Raw genomic sequence first — 19,003 nt, forward strand, 5'->3', positions numbered from 1 at the left:
GACACTCATGAGCTAGATATGAAATGAAATGGAAATGAAAATGGAAATGGGAAATGGAATAGCGTGAGTTAACATATAAATAATTAAGCGAAGTAAGACACTCCAGCTGAGGGCTTACTGAGTAAGGTGAGTGCCCTGATGAGTATCAGTTGTCGCTGAACCCGAGTTAATCGGGCTAGGATACAAACGATATCAGAGCAGAGGGAAGCTACTTGTATGAGCAGGTAAGCTTCCCTATTCTCGAGAACTTCGCTAGTAATTATGGGTTGCGTGTGTATGGTTTGGAAATGAAAATAAAAGCTTATGAAATCTTGTGTTTTATATCTATATGATTATGATTGTGGAAATGGTATATTTTCTCAGAAGATATTATCACTAAAATGGATATATGTTATGATATAGTGAAACTCATACTGTCACACACTGTAGATAATTTATTTCGTCTTACTAAGATGTGTCTCACCCAATTATCTAAATATTTTAGGAAACCGAGATAGACCTGGTAATAGAGCTTCGAGATAGAGGGGAGCTGATACCCTGAGTAGACAGGGTGAGTATTACTGAGCTAGGGATGGAGGATTCCCCTAAAGTATTTTATGTTTCTTTTGGGAATTTATTAGTCGTGCATATATGGATGGTTAGTACTCTGGTATGTGTATTCGTTGTGGTATGTATATATATGAAATGATTTCCGCTGTTAGGTTTGTGTATATGAGTGTGATTGTGTACCCAGTACCCTTTCAGGTCGGGTTATGTATTGTGGTATCAGAGGTTGACGTGGCTGATAGGTGATTTATGTTTTATATGAAAAAAAGAAGGGTATGAAAAATCAGAGCGTCACAGGTCATCGCCGACTTATACGACATCATCAGAATAAAGAACAAAATAGAAAAAGAGCACGAGGCTATGATACCGTGAAGGATTTTTGGGAAGAAGATTAACCATTCTTATTTAATTTCAAGAGACACAATTACAAGATAAATAGTAGAGGAAGGCCACAAAATCAGCAAAGCAAATCACCACAAAATCAGCAAATCAAATCAGCAGATCTCTATGCTAGAAAACAGGAAACTAAAACTACGAGAAACTGAAATAATAATTTCAGATTTTAAAAAATAGAATTTCCTAATTTATTCCCTAGAAATCCAACAAATAGAAGCAGTCAAAATTCATTAAAAATCATGTAGTAAAAGATTTCATGCTTATTCTTCAATTTTGGCATGGTTGTGCATGCGTGAAAAAAATTCACAGCCATTATGCCTACTTCCTGTTACATAAAAGCCATGTCTCCTGCATCTCACGACAACCGAAACTGTTATGCAACGTTATCCGCAACGTGATTTAAAACCATGTTTGTAGAATGCTGGAGAGTAGAAAAGACGTTGGTGACACCTATCATATGGTCAGCAGCAGCAGAGTCAATAACCCAAGGACTAGTGGAAGATATACTGGATGACATACAAACTGTATGGTTACTTTTCTGAGCAAAAGATGCAATGTGATGCGATGCATGTTGGGATGCCTAATACAGCAGGAACCTTGAAAACTCCTCTGAGATAGCTATGGTACATTCTGTCAAACAAGTAAGTGATGAGGGCGACACACTTTTGAGATTTGGTAACTCCATCCCAACACACATACAACCTCAATAGAGCAGTAGATAAAAAATACACAGCAGGCAACATGTTTCTCAAATTCACCAACTCGATCCTAACATACACAACCTTCGCCAACCAATGCAAACCACAAACCCACAACGTACAAATCAAAAACACAGCAAACACTCAATAAAAATTGACAAACAGCTTCAGGAAGCATCAAACAACCATTCCACAGATGTTGTAAATGAGCAACTAAAAAAGGTGAGATTGTTGGACAAAAATCATGAAAAACTTCAATAATATGTTTATAGAGGAATTCAAGCACTGCTGGAAGAATTCAGGCCAGAAACATGCCTGCAATTGGCTTCACACACAAGCGTGTGAGGTTCGGCCCTGGTAGTCTTCAACCGGATTATGGGGGCATGGGGGGAAGCTTCTAGAGATGGGATTTTGGTGGGGCCAGATCGGCAGTGTCTTTGGGTGAGTATGGTGTTGCTTTTGCAAAATCCATAGTGGATTTTGTGTTCCTGAATTGGCAGTGTAGCCCAGGAATTTTCCGGAGACTGTTCTTGCTTCTGGCAGCTGCTGGCTGTTTCTTTTAGGGCTGCAGTGTCGCTGGAAATTGTTCTATGATGGCATACATGCAGTGGATTTAGGGTTTTAGGCTTCAGTTTTGATGGTCGCTGTCACGATTACAGTTTAGGTCTCAGAATCATCCTCTAATACCATGTTGAATAATTGGGTAAGATGGAAGACATAACCACAATGATAGGTCTCTCCACCTATATATAATATATGTCAAAAGTACATGTCAATGACCATAATACCCTTACTAACTCTTTCTTGTTAACATAGTACTCACACACTAACAATGCTAAATGACTAAGATAACCATCAACAACAACCATACAAATTGAATTTAAATTACAGTTTATTATTAGATCCCAGCAAAAGCACACATCTAATATTTATGTTTAAGCATTACTCCTAGGAAATGAGCAGCTTAAATTCTAAAACTGATCCAGTGGTCAAACCCATCTTGGGATTTCTCTTGTAACCCAACTTTGGCAAGGGAGCAGATACCACACAAACAGCTGTCATGGGGGAAGAAAAGGAAAGAACACAAAAAGGAAATCATCTAGACAAATAAAAAGAGAGTTGGGAAAAGAAAAGAAACAAACGATAAAGTCACCTTCAGCTGCTAGATTTGCCATCACTTTTACAGCATGAATCCGTATGTTTGCATCCTCTGATTCAAGCAGAGAAAGGATCTTTTGCAAGCCAACTGTAAGGTTCATAATTTTGGAAAAAAAAAAACTATAAGAAACATGAATAATTTTCCATCTGAGGAAAGCAACTTCATTGATTAAATATGCTTTAAGTGCCTACTTTTGGTAAAGTTTATTAATACCTTGTTCAAAAAGTTTAGCAACTGAGGCCTTCTGTCCATTTCCTGTATCTTTGAGCTGAGAATGCCTAACCTGATACGAAAGAGAATCTAAACCAGTAAAAACATCTCCCGCTCTACCTCTGCCTACTCATCTATAAAGATAACATCATAGTTAAATGATGTTCATAATTATAAATATAGCTGGTGCTATTTCTCAGGCCCTAAGGATGCATATGAATTCATGTGCATCAATTAACTAGTTACCAACATTTTTAACACATGTACTCGGCCAGATTTCATACAGATCTGTATTCTGGCCTTTTATGTTTTGAAGGTTACTAATAAGGAAACTAAGATGTGTTAGGAAATAAGTTTTTTGTTTCCATTTCCCATTTTGCACATGATAAAGATGATACAAACCATTGATATTCCATTTGAGGGAAAAGTACAATCATTGTATACACAAATTAGAAAAAATAAAATTTGAACCACTCACAATAAGGACACCTCAGAACATACCTGATCAGTTTCAAAGGTCAATTGTAACAACTGTCCACGTAGTATAACTATCTCTTCTTCAAGTTTCCTTTTTTGATGGACCTCATCTTCTACCATTTTGCGTAGCACAATTAGTTCTGCATTTCCACCTGCCTAATGCACCAAATACTTAAATATATCAAAAAGATCCTACACTTATAAATCAAAAGAAACCAAATTGTGCTGATAAACACATACACCACAATACGAATGAAAACCATACCCCTGGATCAGTATATTGTGCTAGTTGACGTTTAAGACTGTTGGCCTCATCCAGAGCTGCCTGCTTTAATTGAGTTTCAACTTCAAGCAATTTTCTTACCTCAGCAACTTCCTCAATGACAGGCACCACATTTGCCTACATAGCAGAACAGAAACAATGATGTCATTCTAAATAATACAAGCAGCTAGTGATTAGAAAGAAAAATATTAAAATAGGAAGTTAGATTATAAAAAAAAATATCTAGGTGTTAGGGGGGTGACAATGTAATGGCATAACAAGGTGGGAGATAATGACCCGATGTATAACTCTCCAGGGATTTGTACTGATAAATGAATTGCTTCTATTAATGCTTTGTACCGTTACCTTGTTGATTCAATAAAATGAACAAACACTATTATCGTTGTATTTTACTATTTGTGTTTGTGGTGCACTTTACTCGTCTATGGATGCCTTCTATGTGATTGACTCTTTCTTATATGGGCTGTGAACGCGTTTCATTTCACTCTCGTGTTACTATTACTGTTGAGAGATTGCTGTGATTCTTGTGCCTGCAGGCATGAACTTTTAAACTTCGGCTGACTCAGTTAAGGAAGGGTTCTCAACAAGTATCGTGCAGCCCTCCTTCGTTTTAACATTTGCAGGTCTGTGACAGTGGGCATCAAAGCACAGTAGTCAGTCAACATAAGTGGTAACCCGAGAACCTCCAATCTGTTAAGTTGGAGTGCATTGAAACACCCAAGGCAAGTGGCTAAGTTAGAAAGCTTGGAGACAAGGTTCCTTGAGCTCCAAGAATTTGTTGTAAAATTGTCGAAAGAGGAGGGTGTGCCAACAGAGCTTGAGATGGCTCGAGAAACCACTAGAGGAATCCTTTATAGTGCGTCTGAATTTGAGGAAAGGATTGTGAAACTAGAGAAACTTATTCCGCATGTAAAACCCCTAGAGAATGAGCCAATAGAGCTTGAGGCCTTATAGTGTAACCTTAAACAATTGGAAGCCTTTGAAGATAGGCTAAAACAAATAGAGGGTGTATTGCCATCATTATCATCCAAAAATAGAGCTTGAGGCCTCCTTTCGAGAGCTTAATAAGAATTTTTATGTGCCTTGCAAATTATGTGAAGGAGTCCATTAGTTCCTTTAAAGGGGAGCTAAAGGAAATGGAAAAGTTTCAAAACGCAATGAATCAATTTCAAAATAAATTGCAAGAATTCAGTGCAAATTGAATGTGGTGGCCCAAATGTTTAAGAGATTCACAATAGATACTTGTGAAGGAAACTGGGTTAAAATACTAAACACAAAATCTTATGGTGGAGCTGGTGTTGCCAAGGAATTAGACAACTTATCTTTGACTTGGAATATTATTTCAAGTGTTCTCAAGTCAAATAGGAGGAGGACAAAGTGGCACTTGCCACGTTATTCCTTGTGGACAATGCAAAGTTGTGGTGGAGGACCAAATGTGAAGAAATCATGAATAGTTGTTGCACCATCAACACTTGGGAAGAATTAAAACAAACCCTAAAGACACAATTCTACCCAGAAAATGTTGAGTATATGGCTCGTTGCTGGGTGAATGATTTACAACAGACAAGCTCAATTCGAGAATACTTTTGAGAATTTCAAGCCTTGATGCTCGATATCAAATATATAAGCGAGTGATAGACTATTTCAATTTTTATGGGAACTCAAGATGTGGCCTATAAATGAAGTGTGAAGACAAGGAGTCTATGACCTTACCTCCACTCTCGTTGTAGCAGAACATCTAGACAACTACTCTGAAAGCCACATGAGGAGGAAGAATCCCTCTTCCTCTAGTGAGCAAAGACCCAACAAGATGAACAGACCTCCTAGCGGAGGAGGGGACAGAGGGGTTGCTAACTCTAGAAGAGATAGGAGACCCTTCTCATCTAGGGACCCGAGGGGTGGGTATACAGTGACTAAGGAGAATCAACCGCCCATCCTATTTTATTTGCAAAGGACCTCACAAAGTAGAATAATGTCCCGAACAGGAGGCCCTAAATGCTTTGAAGGCCCCAAAAGATGGAACAGAGGCCACGACAGAGGACACCGAGGAAAAACAAGATATGATAGGGCCCTTGAACGTCAGGTAAGTGTCAGCAAATCACAAGACAATGGACAATGATTGACATAGGCGTCACTCACAACTTCATCGTTGACACTGTAGCTCAAGGGATGAAATTGCAGGTTGACAAGGATTTAGGAAAACTGAAGGCTGTGAATTATAAAGTGTTGGCTACGGTAGGTTGTTGCTTTGAAGGTAGTGTGCCAGATGGTCCTTGGTCAGGAAGGATAGACTTCACTATGGCACCCCTCAATGATTTTTATGTAGTTTTGGGGATGGATTTTCTCAAGATGACTCAAGCAGTCCCAATATCCACTACAAACTATCTCCTAATAATGGGGGATACACCCTACACAATGCCAATACCCATAACATTATAAATAAAAAGAAGTTGCTCTCACCCCTTCAATTTAAGAAAGGGTTGAAGAGAAGAGAACCCTTATTTTTTTGTGTTACCGTAAACCCCAATAGCGAAGAATCCAAGTTGTGTTCAACTGGAATTATTGAAGTCTTTGAAGAATTCAAATATGAGATACCAAACTAGTTACCTAAGGTACTATTGCCTCCGCAACAAGTAGACCATAAGATTGAACTCCTAAATAGGGTAAAACCACCTACTTGAGCCCCCTATTGCATGGCACCGCCTGAACTCACAAAATTTCAACGACAACTAAATGAGTTACTAGAAGCAGGGTTTGTTCCATCTAAGGAGCCTTTTAGAGCCCTAGTGTCGTTATAGAAGAAACAGGATAGGAGTCTCTACTTGTGTGTGGATTATTAGACATTGAATAGGGTGACAGCTCAAAATAAGTACCTCATTCCCTTGATTGCAAATATTTTCAACTAGTTGAGCTCTACCAAATATTTTACCAAGTTGGATATGAGATCAAAGTATTATCAAGTGCGCATTGCTGAAAGAGATGAACCCAAAACCACTTGTGTAACTCGGTATGGAGCAATTTCTTGTTATGCCTTTCCAACTAACGAATGCACCTGCCATTTTTGTATTTGGATGAACCAAGTTTTTCATGACTATCTAGACAAGTTTGTGGTGGTCTATCTCGATGACATCATGGTGTTTTTAGCGGCACACTTGCTGAACATAAGGAGCATCTACGTCTAGTCTTCCAAAAACTTAGAGAAAACTAGTTGTACCTCAAGGAATAGAAATGTACCTTCGCTGAAAAAGGGATAAAGGTTTGGGGGCATATTATTGAGGAGGGACAGATAAGGATCCAACCAGGGTTCAAATCATCTATGAGTGGAGATCACTGACATCAGTCAACAAGCTACATTCGTTCCATGGGTTGGAAAATTACTACAGGAAGTTCATAGAGGGATACTCTAGAAAGATCATATTGTTGATAGACTTCCAAAAAACGGGAGTAAAATAGGTACAGTCAAAAGATTGTCAATCCGCATTTGATGAACTAAAGAATAAAATTGTAAAGGATCCAATATTAACCCTTTCGGATGTTATCAAGCCTATTGAGTTCCAAACATTTGCATATGATTTTGCGTTAGGAGGGGTCCTTCTCCATGAAGGTCGCTCGATTGCATTTGAAAGTTGAAAAATTAAAGAGCAAAACTATACAACCGAAGAGAAAGAACTACTAGTCGTGGTACATTGCCTGCGTGTTTGAAGAAATTACCTATTGGAGGTCCTCATTTATGGTCAAGACAAACAATGTTGCGGTCACTTACTTTCTATCTTAATCGAGGTTAACTTCAAAGCAAGCCCTTCGGCAAGAGCGACTACCAGAGTTTGATTTTCACTTTGAATATAAAACAAGGAGAATTAATCACGTGGCAGATGCTTTGAGCAAAAAAACCAAATGTACAACATTGAAATTGGTAAACTATTTGTCAGCCAGTAGGGCTACCCTAACCATAAAGGATATTATCAAAAAACACTTGGGGGAAAATCAATAGATTAGAGCATTGATGAAACTAGTGGAAGATCGACAATTCTGGATAGAAGATGACCTATTGATGACAAAAGGATGGACCTATTTGTGCCTAAATCTAGGAACCTATTGAAAGTCTATTAAAAGAGTCAAGACACTTTATGGACAAGACGCCTGAGGTGGTGACAAACTCATGCCTTGATCAAATAGAGATACTATTGGCAACAAATGGATGATGATGTGATGGAGTATAAAATAACTTGTTTGACTTGTCAACAAAACAAAGTTGAGGGGAAGAAAACTCCAAGACTACTAGAGCTATTGGCAGTATCAACCAAGCCATGGGAGAGTGTCTCCCTAGATTTCATTAGCGCTTTGCCAAAGGTGGAAGACTATGATACAATTCTGGTGGTGATTGATCGTTTTCGAAGTATGCAACCTTCGTGCCGATTTTAAAATCATGTTCTGTAGAAGTGAGCGTGATTTGGTGCATGCATTAGTGAGGTTATTATGGTCATTGTCATGTACTTTGCATGTATTATAAACAGAGGGAGAGACCTATCATTGTGATCAGATCTTCCAAGTACACAATACTCTTAACATGGTACCAGAGCATGGTCCCAAGACCTAAACCCTATGCCCTGCAGCCACTGCCAAACTGAAGCCTAAAACCCTAAATCCTCTACCAGTCTACGAATGTAGAACTGCTAGCACCACCGTAGGCCTCAAAACTAGCCAGCAGCTGCCGGAAGAGACAGCAATTGCTGGAAATTTCATGGATGACACTGCTGGTTCAGGAACACCAACGCCATTAGATCTTGCAAAATCAACACCATAGCCACCCATAGACACTGCCAATCTGCCAACCCCTGAAATTCCATCACTGGAGATGCTCTCACACGCCAGTCGAAGACCAGCAGTGCTGACCCCATGAGCTGTGCATGAGGCTTCATATAGCCATGGTTTTTGAAATTTTTCCTGAATTGATCCTATGTCATTCAAATCCTTCATAAACCATATTATTGAGTTTTTGATGATGGATTTTTGTCCAAAGATTTCACCTTTAGTTCTTCATGTATTCACTTCGGGAATGATCATCTAGTGTTTCTTGGGGTCATTTGTCGGTGTTTATTGAGCTCATAGGGGCCTGAAACAGTTGTTGTGTGTTGAGAATTGAGATGGAGACCATGAATCCCAAAAGTATCTTGTTCAATGTGTGTTCGGGATTTGCTCGAGTGATCAAGGTTGTGTGTGTTAGGATGGAGTCCATGAATCCCAAAAGTGTGTTTCCCTCATCAGTCACTTGTTTTTTAGCCATTGGTGACAACATATTATAATTGTCTCAAAATAGGAGTATTTTAGGTTCCTGCAAAATCAAACATCCCAACAAGCATCTCATCACATTGCATCTTTTGCTAAAAAAGGTAATCCTACAGCATGTCATCCAATATTTTTAGACAATAAAAGAAGATATATTAAGAGAAAAGGAGATAACAATCCAAAGAGGACAAGATATCCTAAAACAAAGAAGATAAAAACAAAGAAAAAGACTACCTAAACCAGCCCACCCCCCCCCCCCCCAAAAAAAAACCCACACCATCTACCCGCCCCAAACAAAATGCTACCTAAAACCTCGTTTCAAACTCTTCCCATCGTAGTTGATAGAATGCTGCATATCAGCCAACTTCTACTTCCACGCCTTTGGTTTCCTCACCTGATGATCCTATTTTCCAAGATGTTGATCTTATATTATTGTTCGGAAATGTAAACGAAAATGAACCCAACATTATCTCTAATTTCATTTGCTATGATTTCTTATTTCCCTTATATTTTTACTTTTTTAATACTCTATCAATTGTCACTCTTCCAAAGTTAGTCTCTAATTCCTCATCCAATTCTAGATGGCAATTGCGATGATTGAAGAGATGCATGCATTACAAGATAATGATACTTGGGAATTGGTACCTCTTCCATAAGTTCATGGTTGGATGTTGTTGGGTGTATACTGTGAAGGTGAATCCTAATGGTTCCCTAGGTTGTTTGAAGGCCCCCCAATTGCTAAAGGATGTTGTCCTTAGGTGCACAATTTGGATTATTCTCACACATTCTTCCAGATTTCCAAACTTGCCTCACTTTGTTTATTTATCTCCTTAGCCACCACATTGGCCTATGCATCAATTATATGTGAAGAATGCCTTTCTATATTGTGATCTGCAAGAGGAGGTCTATAAGGAGCAACCAGCTAGGTTTGTCACTCAAGGGGACTGAGGATTAGTGTGTTGACTCAAGAAATCCTTGTATAATCTAAAGTAGTCTCCTAGAGCAAGATTTGGTCAGCTCACTGCTGCAATACTTAAGTTTGATCTTTGGCCGTGCACACTAAATAACTATGTATTCTATCACCATAATGCTTATAGCAGGATTTTGCCAATTGAGTATATGGATGATGTTGCGATTACGTGATGATGATCAAGGTGTCTCAAGCCTTAAGCAATTTCCGTAGACAAAAATTTTAGACCAAAGATTTGGGGCGATTTGAATACTTCTAGGTATAGAAGTATCCAAATCTCGGATAGGAACCATTTCTCACAAAGGAAGTATGCTTTGGACCTTCTATGAGAAACCTAGACTCCCATGGTCCTACCAGAAAATTAGAGCTAGATGTGGGTGATTTGTTGGTCGACCCTGGACAGTGCCATAGACTTGTTGGAAAGTTGAACTGTCTCATGGTCACTCGACCCAATATATCTTTCGCAACAAGTGATATGACCCAATTTCTTGATTCTTCGAGAACAAGTCACTAGGATATAGTTATTCATATTCTGAGACACCTTGAAGGTGCACCTGGAGAGGTTCTTATACAGGATCAAGGACACAATCTAATGTTCAAAGAAACACAAACAGTTGGGTCACCTTTCAACAGACCAACAACTAGGTAATGTACTTTTGTTAGTGGTAACTTGATAACTTGGAAGAGTAAGAAACAAACTCTAATGGCCCGATCGAGTGCTAAGTCAAAATATCGAGCCATGACCCACACTAAATATGAGCACGTTTACCTAAAGAACATGTTGAAAGAACTTGGTTTTCCATGTCCTTGTCCCAAGAACGAAAGTTCAAACCATAACTACATCAGATACATGCCCCTTTCCAAATTTCAAGAAAATTAAATTATAGAAACTTGCTTGTACAAGTTTGACACCTGTCAACATGGGTGCCATGTAAAAAAAAAAGTGTGCAACAGACTAAAGAGCTCTATATAGCAGACACCTACTAAAAAAGTAATAAAAATACATAACAATTAATTCTTCCACAATGAGACAGTACCTGTCCACTATATTGGTCATTGATATAGCCGTTATTTTCATGCTTTTTTTGATTCATCATCCACTTTTCCTCAAGCTTCTTGATTGAATCCATATAATCCATCTGGCATTTCAGTCTTTCCTTCTACAGACGAAAAATACAAATCTTAAATAACAATCAAGAAATAAAACTGAAACACAAAACCAAGCAACCAGTATCTGCACATATGATAGAACAAATTACTTGACACGTTCCATCCCCTGCTAAGAATTTATACTCTGACTAAGTTTGAGGTATAACTATAATAAAAAATTCAATATTGCTGCAGGAAAATTAATTGCAGGCAAGGAAGATATTAAGTACTTGAACCAACCTCTAAAGAATTTGCAAATTTTTTCTCAGCATCAGATATCCGATTTTCTGCTTCCAAATTAATTCTTTCAACTTCATCCTCAAAAGCCTTCTGCTGTCTTTCGTTTTCCACAATGAGTTTGTCTAGTTGTATCTCAAGCTTTCTTGACAAACTTTTGTAATCAAATTCTTCCTTTATTTTTAACATATTTTCCACCTTCATTGCCTATGAGAGATGATAGTTTAAAAATTCAAAATATCAACTCATTGCTCGTTTAATATGAAGTTTCAATAATGCTTTCCTAACATATGCTCAAAATTTTTTATCAAAGAGCTATAAAATATGGTGGCACATAGAAATAGTGAGCAATACAAACAAGCTGCATAAAAAAGAAATTTTGGAACAGTTATTACAGCCAATATTGGCACAATTGTAGCATGGATTATAAGCAATTGCACGAATTACAGTGTGACCGAACTCACCCTCTGTCCAAATAATATGGTGCTTGCTGTCTCTCCTCGATGGCGTGGAGATGGGCCAATTGTGACAACTAATGAAGTTCTAGCTGTGCCTGTGCAATGAAAACAAATGTGCAGAAAAACATATAGAAAATGTCAAACAACACAAGCATTAGCTTCAAGCAGTTTGAAAACATGTTGCTAGGACATTGAATATATAATATTAGAGGCTTGAAGAAGGTAGAACCACGTAATAGAACACCAAATCAATAGGTTGGTGAAAAAACATCTCACCACCAAAAGAATCTCTAAGCAGCCTTGTAAGCTTTGAATCACGAACTGGCACATGAGTGCTATTCTCCGCCAGTGCATTTATGCACTTCCCTAATGCACTCAGTGAGAGATTGATAAACTTAGCTTCCTCCAAAGTATGCCCCTCACTTCCTGCCAGAAAGGAAATTACGAAATGTCACAGCAATAATTTAACATTAGATCTACAATTCATAATATATTCTAATTTCTACAAAATTAGTCAAGTGACTCAAGTACACTACCTTTTAAATAATTAAATTGTAAGATCTACAATTCTAAATTTATTTTGCTAAATTGTAAATTGTAATATAAATAATTGTATTATACATGTACAAATCAACTAAATTTTTAATAGTTAGCAACTTATAGTCTTAAATTTAATCCATCATTTATGTTATATTGTTATGTAATTAGCTGATTATGTATCATTTTATTATTAAATTCTTGTATAAGGATCATAACTTTTTTATATTTACTTATGTGCAGAAGTCACCTAATCAAGCATCAAGATGCCGCATGATAAAAAAGGAAGTGAAGTGCTACCTAGTGAAGACATTGGTTGGCATTTTGCTACTCCAATGGAAGGTAGTAGACATGTTGTTTTATGTAAATTATGCAGAAAGACAATTAAAGGAGGAATTACAAGATTGAAACAACACTTGGCACATAAAAAAGGTTAGGTGTCTTCGTGTCCAAATGTAATCACACAGGTTAGAGAAGAGATGATGATACATCTACAACGATATGCAAAGAAGAAGAAAAATAAACAAAAAAGGCAAGGGGAACTGGAAGCTCAAATTAGAGGAGATTTTGAAAATTTGAGCAATGAAGAAGATTCAAATAACAAAAGAATGAAATTTGCTCGACAAGAAAGCATACAAGCACAACAAGAATGGGAAGAGAGGCAAAGATTTAGGCAAGAACTAGTGGAAGTGGTAATTATTATGAACAGGGTGATGGCTTTAGTAGTGGCAATGCTGGTGGTTTTGGTAGTGCTTGATCACAAAGTGTTTGAGAAACTGAAGGCATTGAATGACAATGGATTAAACCCTAATGCCCCTGAAGCTAGATTAAGGACGATGGACCCTACTCTAGAAAGAAGTAGGAGTGCCAAACAACCAAAAATGAATACCAAAATTTTGAAGGGTTTAAGGAGTAAATTAGGAAAAACAATTGGCAAATTCCTAATTTATAATTAAATTCCAGCGAATGTAGCTGACTCTCCATTTATGCAGCCAATGCTTGATGTTGCTCCAGAGGTTGGAAAGGGGGTGAAGGGCCCATCACCCTATGAAGTCTCTGAAATATATTTAGAACAAGAATATCAGGAAATGAAAAATTATATATCTTCTCTTGCTGGTATTTGGAAGGTGAGAGGTGTAACCATTATGTGTGATGGTTGGTCAAGGCCCACAAGAAAACACATAATAAACTTTTTCATTTATTGCAACAGAGGCACTATTTTCCACAATTCAGTTGATGCCTCTGATGTGCCGAGCCAAACAGCTGAACATTATTTCAGGTAATTTTCTAATTTTGATTGACTTGTATATCTTTAATTAAGTAGTAGTATTTGTTAAATCTATAATTTCATTTCAGATTAATTGATGAGGTGATTGAAGAAATTAGAGAGGAAAATTTTGTCCAAGTAGTGACTCACAATGAAGCTACAATGAAGGCGGGAGGGAAATTATTAACACAAAAGATAATCAATCTCTACTGGACAGCATGTGTAGCTCATTGCATAAACCTTTTTCTAGAAGACGTTGGTAAGAAAAAGTAATGTGAAGAAGGTCTTAGAAGATGCAAAAATAATAACCTTTTTTATTTACAACCACACATGAGAATTGAATTTCATGAAAAAATTTAAAAATATTATAGAATTGCTTCGTCCTGCCATCACTCGATTTGCCACCAACTTTATTGCCTCGGAGACCATTGTTAGGTAGAAACAAGCATTAAGGGAAATGTTCACATCTGATACTTAGAAAAACTCAAGGTTTGGGATGGCAAAATCAGGCCCAACATATGATGTGAAGAAGATTATCTCAGGGAAAGAATTTTGGCAAAAGGCCTCCGATATAATTAAAGTACAGGAACCCTTAGTGAAAGTTCTTAAAATTAGTTGATGGTGATGAAAAACCAACCATGGGTTTCATATACGAGGCAATTGATAGGGCGAAGTTGACCACTCAAAAAGATTGTTAGTTCTACAAAGATTATTGGAAAATTATTGATAACCGATGGAGTTTTCAATTGCACCAAGACTTCAACATAGCTGGTAAGTGTAAATAAAATACAAATTCTTATTAACTTTTAAATTATGCATAGTTGCATTAAAACACTATTATTGATTAATATGTTTGTAAATTTAATTTTAGAATTTTTTTGAACCCTAATTTCTTTATGATGCCCCTCCCTCTCCTAAAGTTACTAGAAAAGTCATGGATGGGGTCAAAAAAGTGATAACCAAGCTGGTACCCGATATAGACACTCAAATTCGGGCAATTCATCAAGAAAGTATTGGTTCTATTGAATAGTAAAATTATTTTAGTATTTTGTCATACTTTCTACAATATATATCTAATTAATTAATTATACTTCACAATCTTCCTTTTTGAGTTGTTGCTATAATCGGAATAGGAAGGAGACATTTGGAACTCCGTTGGCTCAAAGGGCAGTGAAACAAACAAATCCTAGTAAATGTAGCTAAATAATGGATGAATGGATCTATTTTATCATTTTTATGTTCAAATTTAACTTTTCAAAAATAAATTATACTGGCATATGTTTTTCTTCAACTATTTATGCAGCCGAATAGTGGGTTCATTATGGCATGTGTGCTCCTGAGCTACAAAAATTAGTAATTAGAGGTCTTAGCCAAACCACATCAGCTTCGAACTATAAGCGTAGTTGGAGCACACCTTTACCCTCATCCATACGAAAACAAGAAATAGACTAAAGTACACGAGACTACAAAAACTTATTTTCATGCATTACAACATTAGATTAAAGTTAAGACCTACAATGAGAAGAAGCCAACAGAACATTGAATATAGTTTCAACTCTATCAATTTGGACTATATTTTCAAAGAAGATGAACCTTTGAGTCCATGGTTAGAGGAGAGAGAGGCACCATTACTCACGGTCAGGACAACTCAAATTGGTTAGATGAAGAGGTTGGTGGTGCTGCATAAGGATGTGACCAACCACCAATAAATGTGCATGATTCAAGTCCAAGTCCTGAATGTACACAAAGTGATGATAATCTTGGACCAAGTGATGATAACGGAGGTAGTGGTGATGGGGCTGGGGCCAAGAGTGATGGTGGTGGTGGTGGTGGTGGTGGCGCAAAATATGATTATGGGTATGACACAAGGACATCATTTGTAGGGGATACATGTCCTCCTAGTCATTATGGACTACATGATATGCCCAAAAATTTTGACTTGGGTATTCCTCCAGAGTACCAATCTTCACAACCTAGGCGCAGTGCTACTAGTGGTGGCCCTAGTGGGAGTCCTGGTGCACAAACTAGAAGAAATCACCAACACCGCGATCGTGATTCTGCTAAAGATTCATATGGTGTGGTTCGTAATTTTGGAGACTTTGGTTTAGATGATTCACCATCACAATCATATGGATCTCATCAAGCATATCCACCACATAAACACTATGATCCATATTATGCCTCTCATACATATACTAGTGGGTCAGGATCTATTGAGTCTTCTTCTACACACTACCAAGAGCCAACCACAGCCCCAACTTATGGATATTATTCAAGATATGGTCAAGGAGGAGATTATGCACCTCCTATATCAATTGGATTTTCACCACCAATAGACTTTTAGGAGCAACAACGAAATAACGTGAACATGAGTATATTCAACTATGTATTTCCATAAGGGTGGGGGCATAATTTCCAATCCCAATCTCAAGATAGAGATCCAGATTATGAAGACCCTCCACGTCATTCTTTATGGTGGTGACATATGTTATATTGTAATTTTGTATTCATGTATCCAACTATTGATACCAATCATTTTTAAAATTCATGTATGTGTATATTGAGTATTGACTCATTTTTAGTAATTTTATGTCTCTAATTAATTGATTATTTTAATTATTTTACTATTCAACTATTGGCATGGTTGTGCATGCCTGAAACAAATTCACAACCGTTACGCCCACCTCGTGTTACGTAACACTTGCATCTCCCGCATCCCACGACATCCTCGACCCTTACACAACGTTACCAGAAACCGCAATTTTGAACCTTGAAATGAAGTGCTCGAAGACTTAGAACCTATCCCACCTTCTTGAGTCAACAAAGCAAGACTTCTCAATCATAAGCACAACCGCATCAAAACATAACATACTTAATCAAATTGTGGCATTTGCAAATCAAGAAAGTTCCCATCTAGTTATTTCATCTCATGTTCTGTATCAAAAAACTAGGAAAGCCAACAAAGACGCTTAGCAAGGAAATAAAGCCAAAAAAATGAAATTCTTTAAAGCATCAATAACACCTACTCTTTTTGAACCCTCATTTTCAAAATCCTTCAATACTTTTTTTTTTTTTTTTTTGGATAGAAAAAGAATTAATTAATAAAGTCGAGAGAAAATTACAGAGAGAGGAAGATAAGATATCCTCCTAAATACAAACAAAAAACAAAAGGGAAAAAAATACAATTAAATCAAAGGCCCCTTTACAGTTCCTCTGAAGACCTGACAGCAAAATTCCCCGAAAAACCCAGTGAGCCCAAAAAGAAGCCAAAAAAGTAACTCTATCCCAAAGAAAATCCGAGAAGTTTATTTTTCCATTAAAAAACTTCGCACTCCTTTCAATCAGCAAGGTCAAAAAAATGCTAAAAACTGCACATCTCCATCAGGCTCCTCCCCTCTAACTCCTCCCAATGCCTCTGCACAGCACCAACAGCAAAACATTACAGTCCAGGGTAGCACCAAAGCTTTCTCAATAACTGATATGAAGAGAACCCAAAGCTGCCTAGTCACATGAAGATGGAGAAACAATGCAGGTCTCACTTGCCTCCAAACACATGACACAAATATCCAGAATTATGGCCTTGTAAGGTCTCCCGGCTTGCAGAAAATCATTAGTATTAATCCTCTAATGAAGCAGAATTCACATAAAAGCCCTGTCTCAAAGGAACCCTAGCCTTTCGAATAAAATGGTTCAAGGGAAAAACAGAAGGGCTCGACCTTTTCAACAAGAAGGCAAGGAAAAATTTTGTGGAGAATGAACCAAAACAATCCACAATCCAAATCCTCAAATCACCACCTATTTGAAGAACAAAGGAATAAACACTTTCAATAACATGATCATATCCTCAACCTCTTCTCATTGAAATTTCTAGAAAAAAAAAATTTCAAGAAAGATAGCACCCCCCAAAAGAATAAAAAGCACTAATTGAAGCATTATGGAAGAGAGACAATCTGAAAAGACAAGGGAACAGCGATTCCAATGAAACTTTACCTTCCCCAACATTTTCCCAAAAAACGAATATGATTTCCAATCCCAACACGACAACGAGTAAAAGGGCAAAAAAAATTGAGCTACCTGAGAAATAAATATCCAAGGGCTAGCGTAAGAAACATTGCCACTTCCCCTAGTATCGCACCCATTCCTATGCAGTCCATACTTGTTTTTAATAACCATGTGCCATGAGGAATCGATCTCCAAGCAGAACCTCCATAACCATTTACCAGCTGGCGAGATGTTTTCAGAGACCAAATTTCCAAAGCCTGAACCCCTCTCAGGCATAGGTCTTCTAGCCTCCTCCCAGCTAACTAGATCATCTCTCTTTTCTTCCCCAATGCTTGACCACAATCTTTCATCTCTCCAATGCAGCAGCCACTCCAGCTAGGACTCCAAAAAGGGAAAGAAATTTAAATACGAATTTTAGGAAGGAACAGCATTAACAAGAGTCATGCAACCCCCTAAAAATAAATAAGCCCTCTTCCGATCTTCCAATCTGCTACCACTCTCTCCATCACTGACTCCCAAAAAATAGAAGAGTTAGGATTTCCACCAAGAGGGAGACCCAAATAAGTAAGAGCCAGTCTAATACAGTATGAGCTAAAGTAGCAAAAGCCTCTAAATCACTCTTGCCCATATTTATAGCCACAACTGACTCTTGGACATGTTGATCTTCAATCCCAAAATTTTCTCAAAAATTCTAAGTCAGATTTTTCAGAACTTCACAACATTGTTCTCGTGAAACATAAGGGTATCATCATCAGCAATTTGAAGATGAGAAACAACAACCTCCTCCCTGCCCACCTTCACAAAACGCATTCATCATAAAATTTGTTGTGCATTTCATAGATTTTTTGAAACCTACACACTGTTGTTTGCAAGCACAGGAAACATTCCTAAATCACTGCACAATGATGGTGCCACCTGTTAATGCACTTTGAAACACATTTCAATCATAGAGGAAGATCAGAGTGGGCAGCTAGCATGCCATCATGCTTAGTGAGGGAGCAATCTTCAAAGTGCTTCATTAGAGAAAACAAAAAATAAATATATAAATAAAAAAATAAGTTGTCAATATGTACCTGACTTGTGAATGCGCTCTGAACCTGCAAGATCTACCACAACTAGCTTGCCCTTGCGTACAACAAGGGGTTTAAAAGTTACCAACTGTGCATGATTACCATTTTCACTTGAAGGATCAGTTCCCCTTCCCAATACAGACCTCTTAACGTGTACCTGCACAAAGGAATCAAACTATTTATACACCACTTGAGCAATATAAAACAATGTAAGTAACAGCCAAGTGATCCTAATATATAACAAGCACATTTTGTATG

The 19,003-nt window shown here is 37.5% G+C and overlaps 1 protein-coding gene across 2 annotated transcripts in view; it reads right to left on the reverse strand.

Annotated features, from left to right (window-relative positions):
• Positions 1-19,003, reverse strand: part of LOC131166826 (kinesin-like protein KIN-UA) — a 69,310-nt gene that overhangs the window by 23,754 nt on the left and 26,553 nt on the right. For both annotated transcript variants that reach the window (XM_058125413.1, XM_058125414.1), the window contains exons 6-14: positions 18,749-18,902; positions 12,146-12,295; positions 11,876-11,964; positions 11,415-11,618; positions 11,063-11,185; positions 3,752-3,886; positions 3,511-3,642; positions 3,013-3,082; positions 2,794-2,886 (exon numbers count right to left, since the gene is read on the reverse strand). In XM_058125413.1, the coding sequence (XP_057981396.1) occupies positions 2,794-2,886; positions 3,013-3,082; positions 3,511-3,642; positions 3,752-3,886; positions 11,063-11,185; positions 11,415-11,618; positions 11,876-11,964; positions 12,146-12,295; positions 18,749-18,902 (1,150 nt within the window). The remainder of the gene's footprint in view (positions 1-2,793; positions 2,887-3,012; positions 3,083-3,510; positions 3,643-3,751; positions 3,887-11,062; positions 11,186-11,414; positions 11,619-11,875; positions 11,965-12,145; positions 12,296-18,748; positions 18,903-19,003) is intronic.

Source organism: Malania oleifera, chromosome 10 (genome assembly GCF_029873635.1).
Source record: "Malania oleifera isolate guangnan ecotype guangnan chromosome 10, ASM2987363v1, whole genome shotgun sequence".
Lineage (NCBI taxonomy): Eukaryota > Viridiplantae > Streptophyta > Magnoliopsida > Santalales > Ximeniaceae > Malania > Malania oleifera.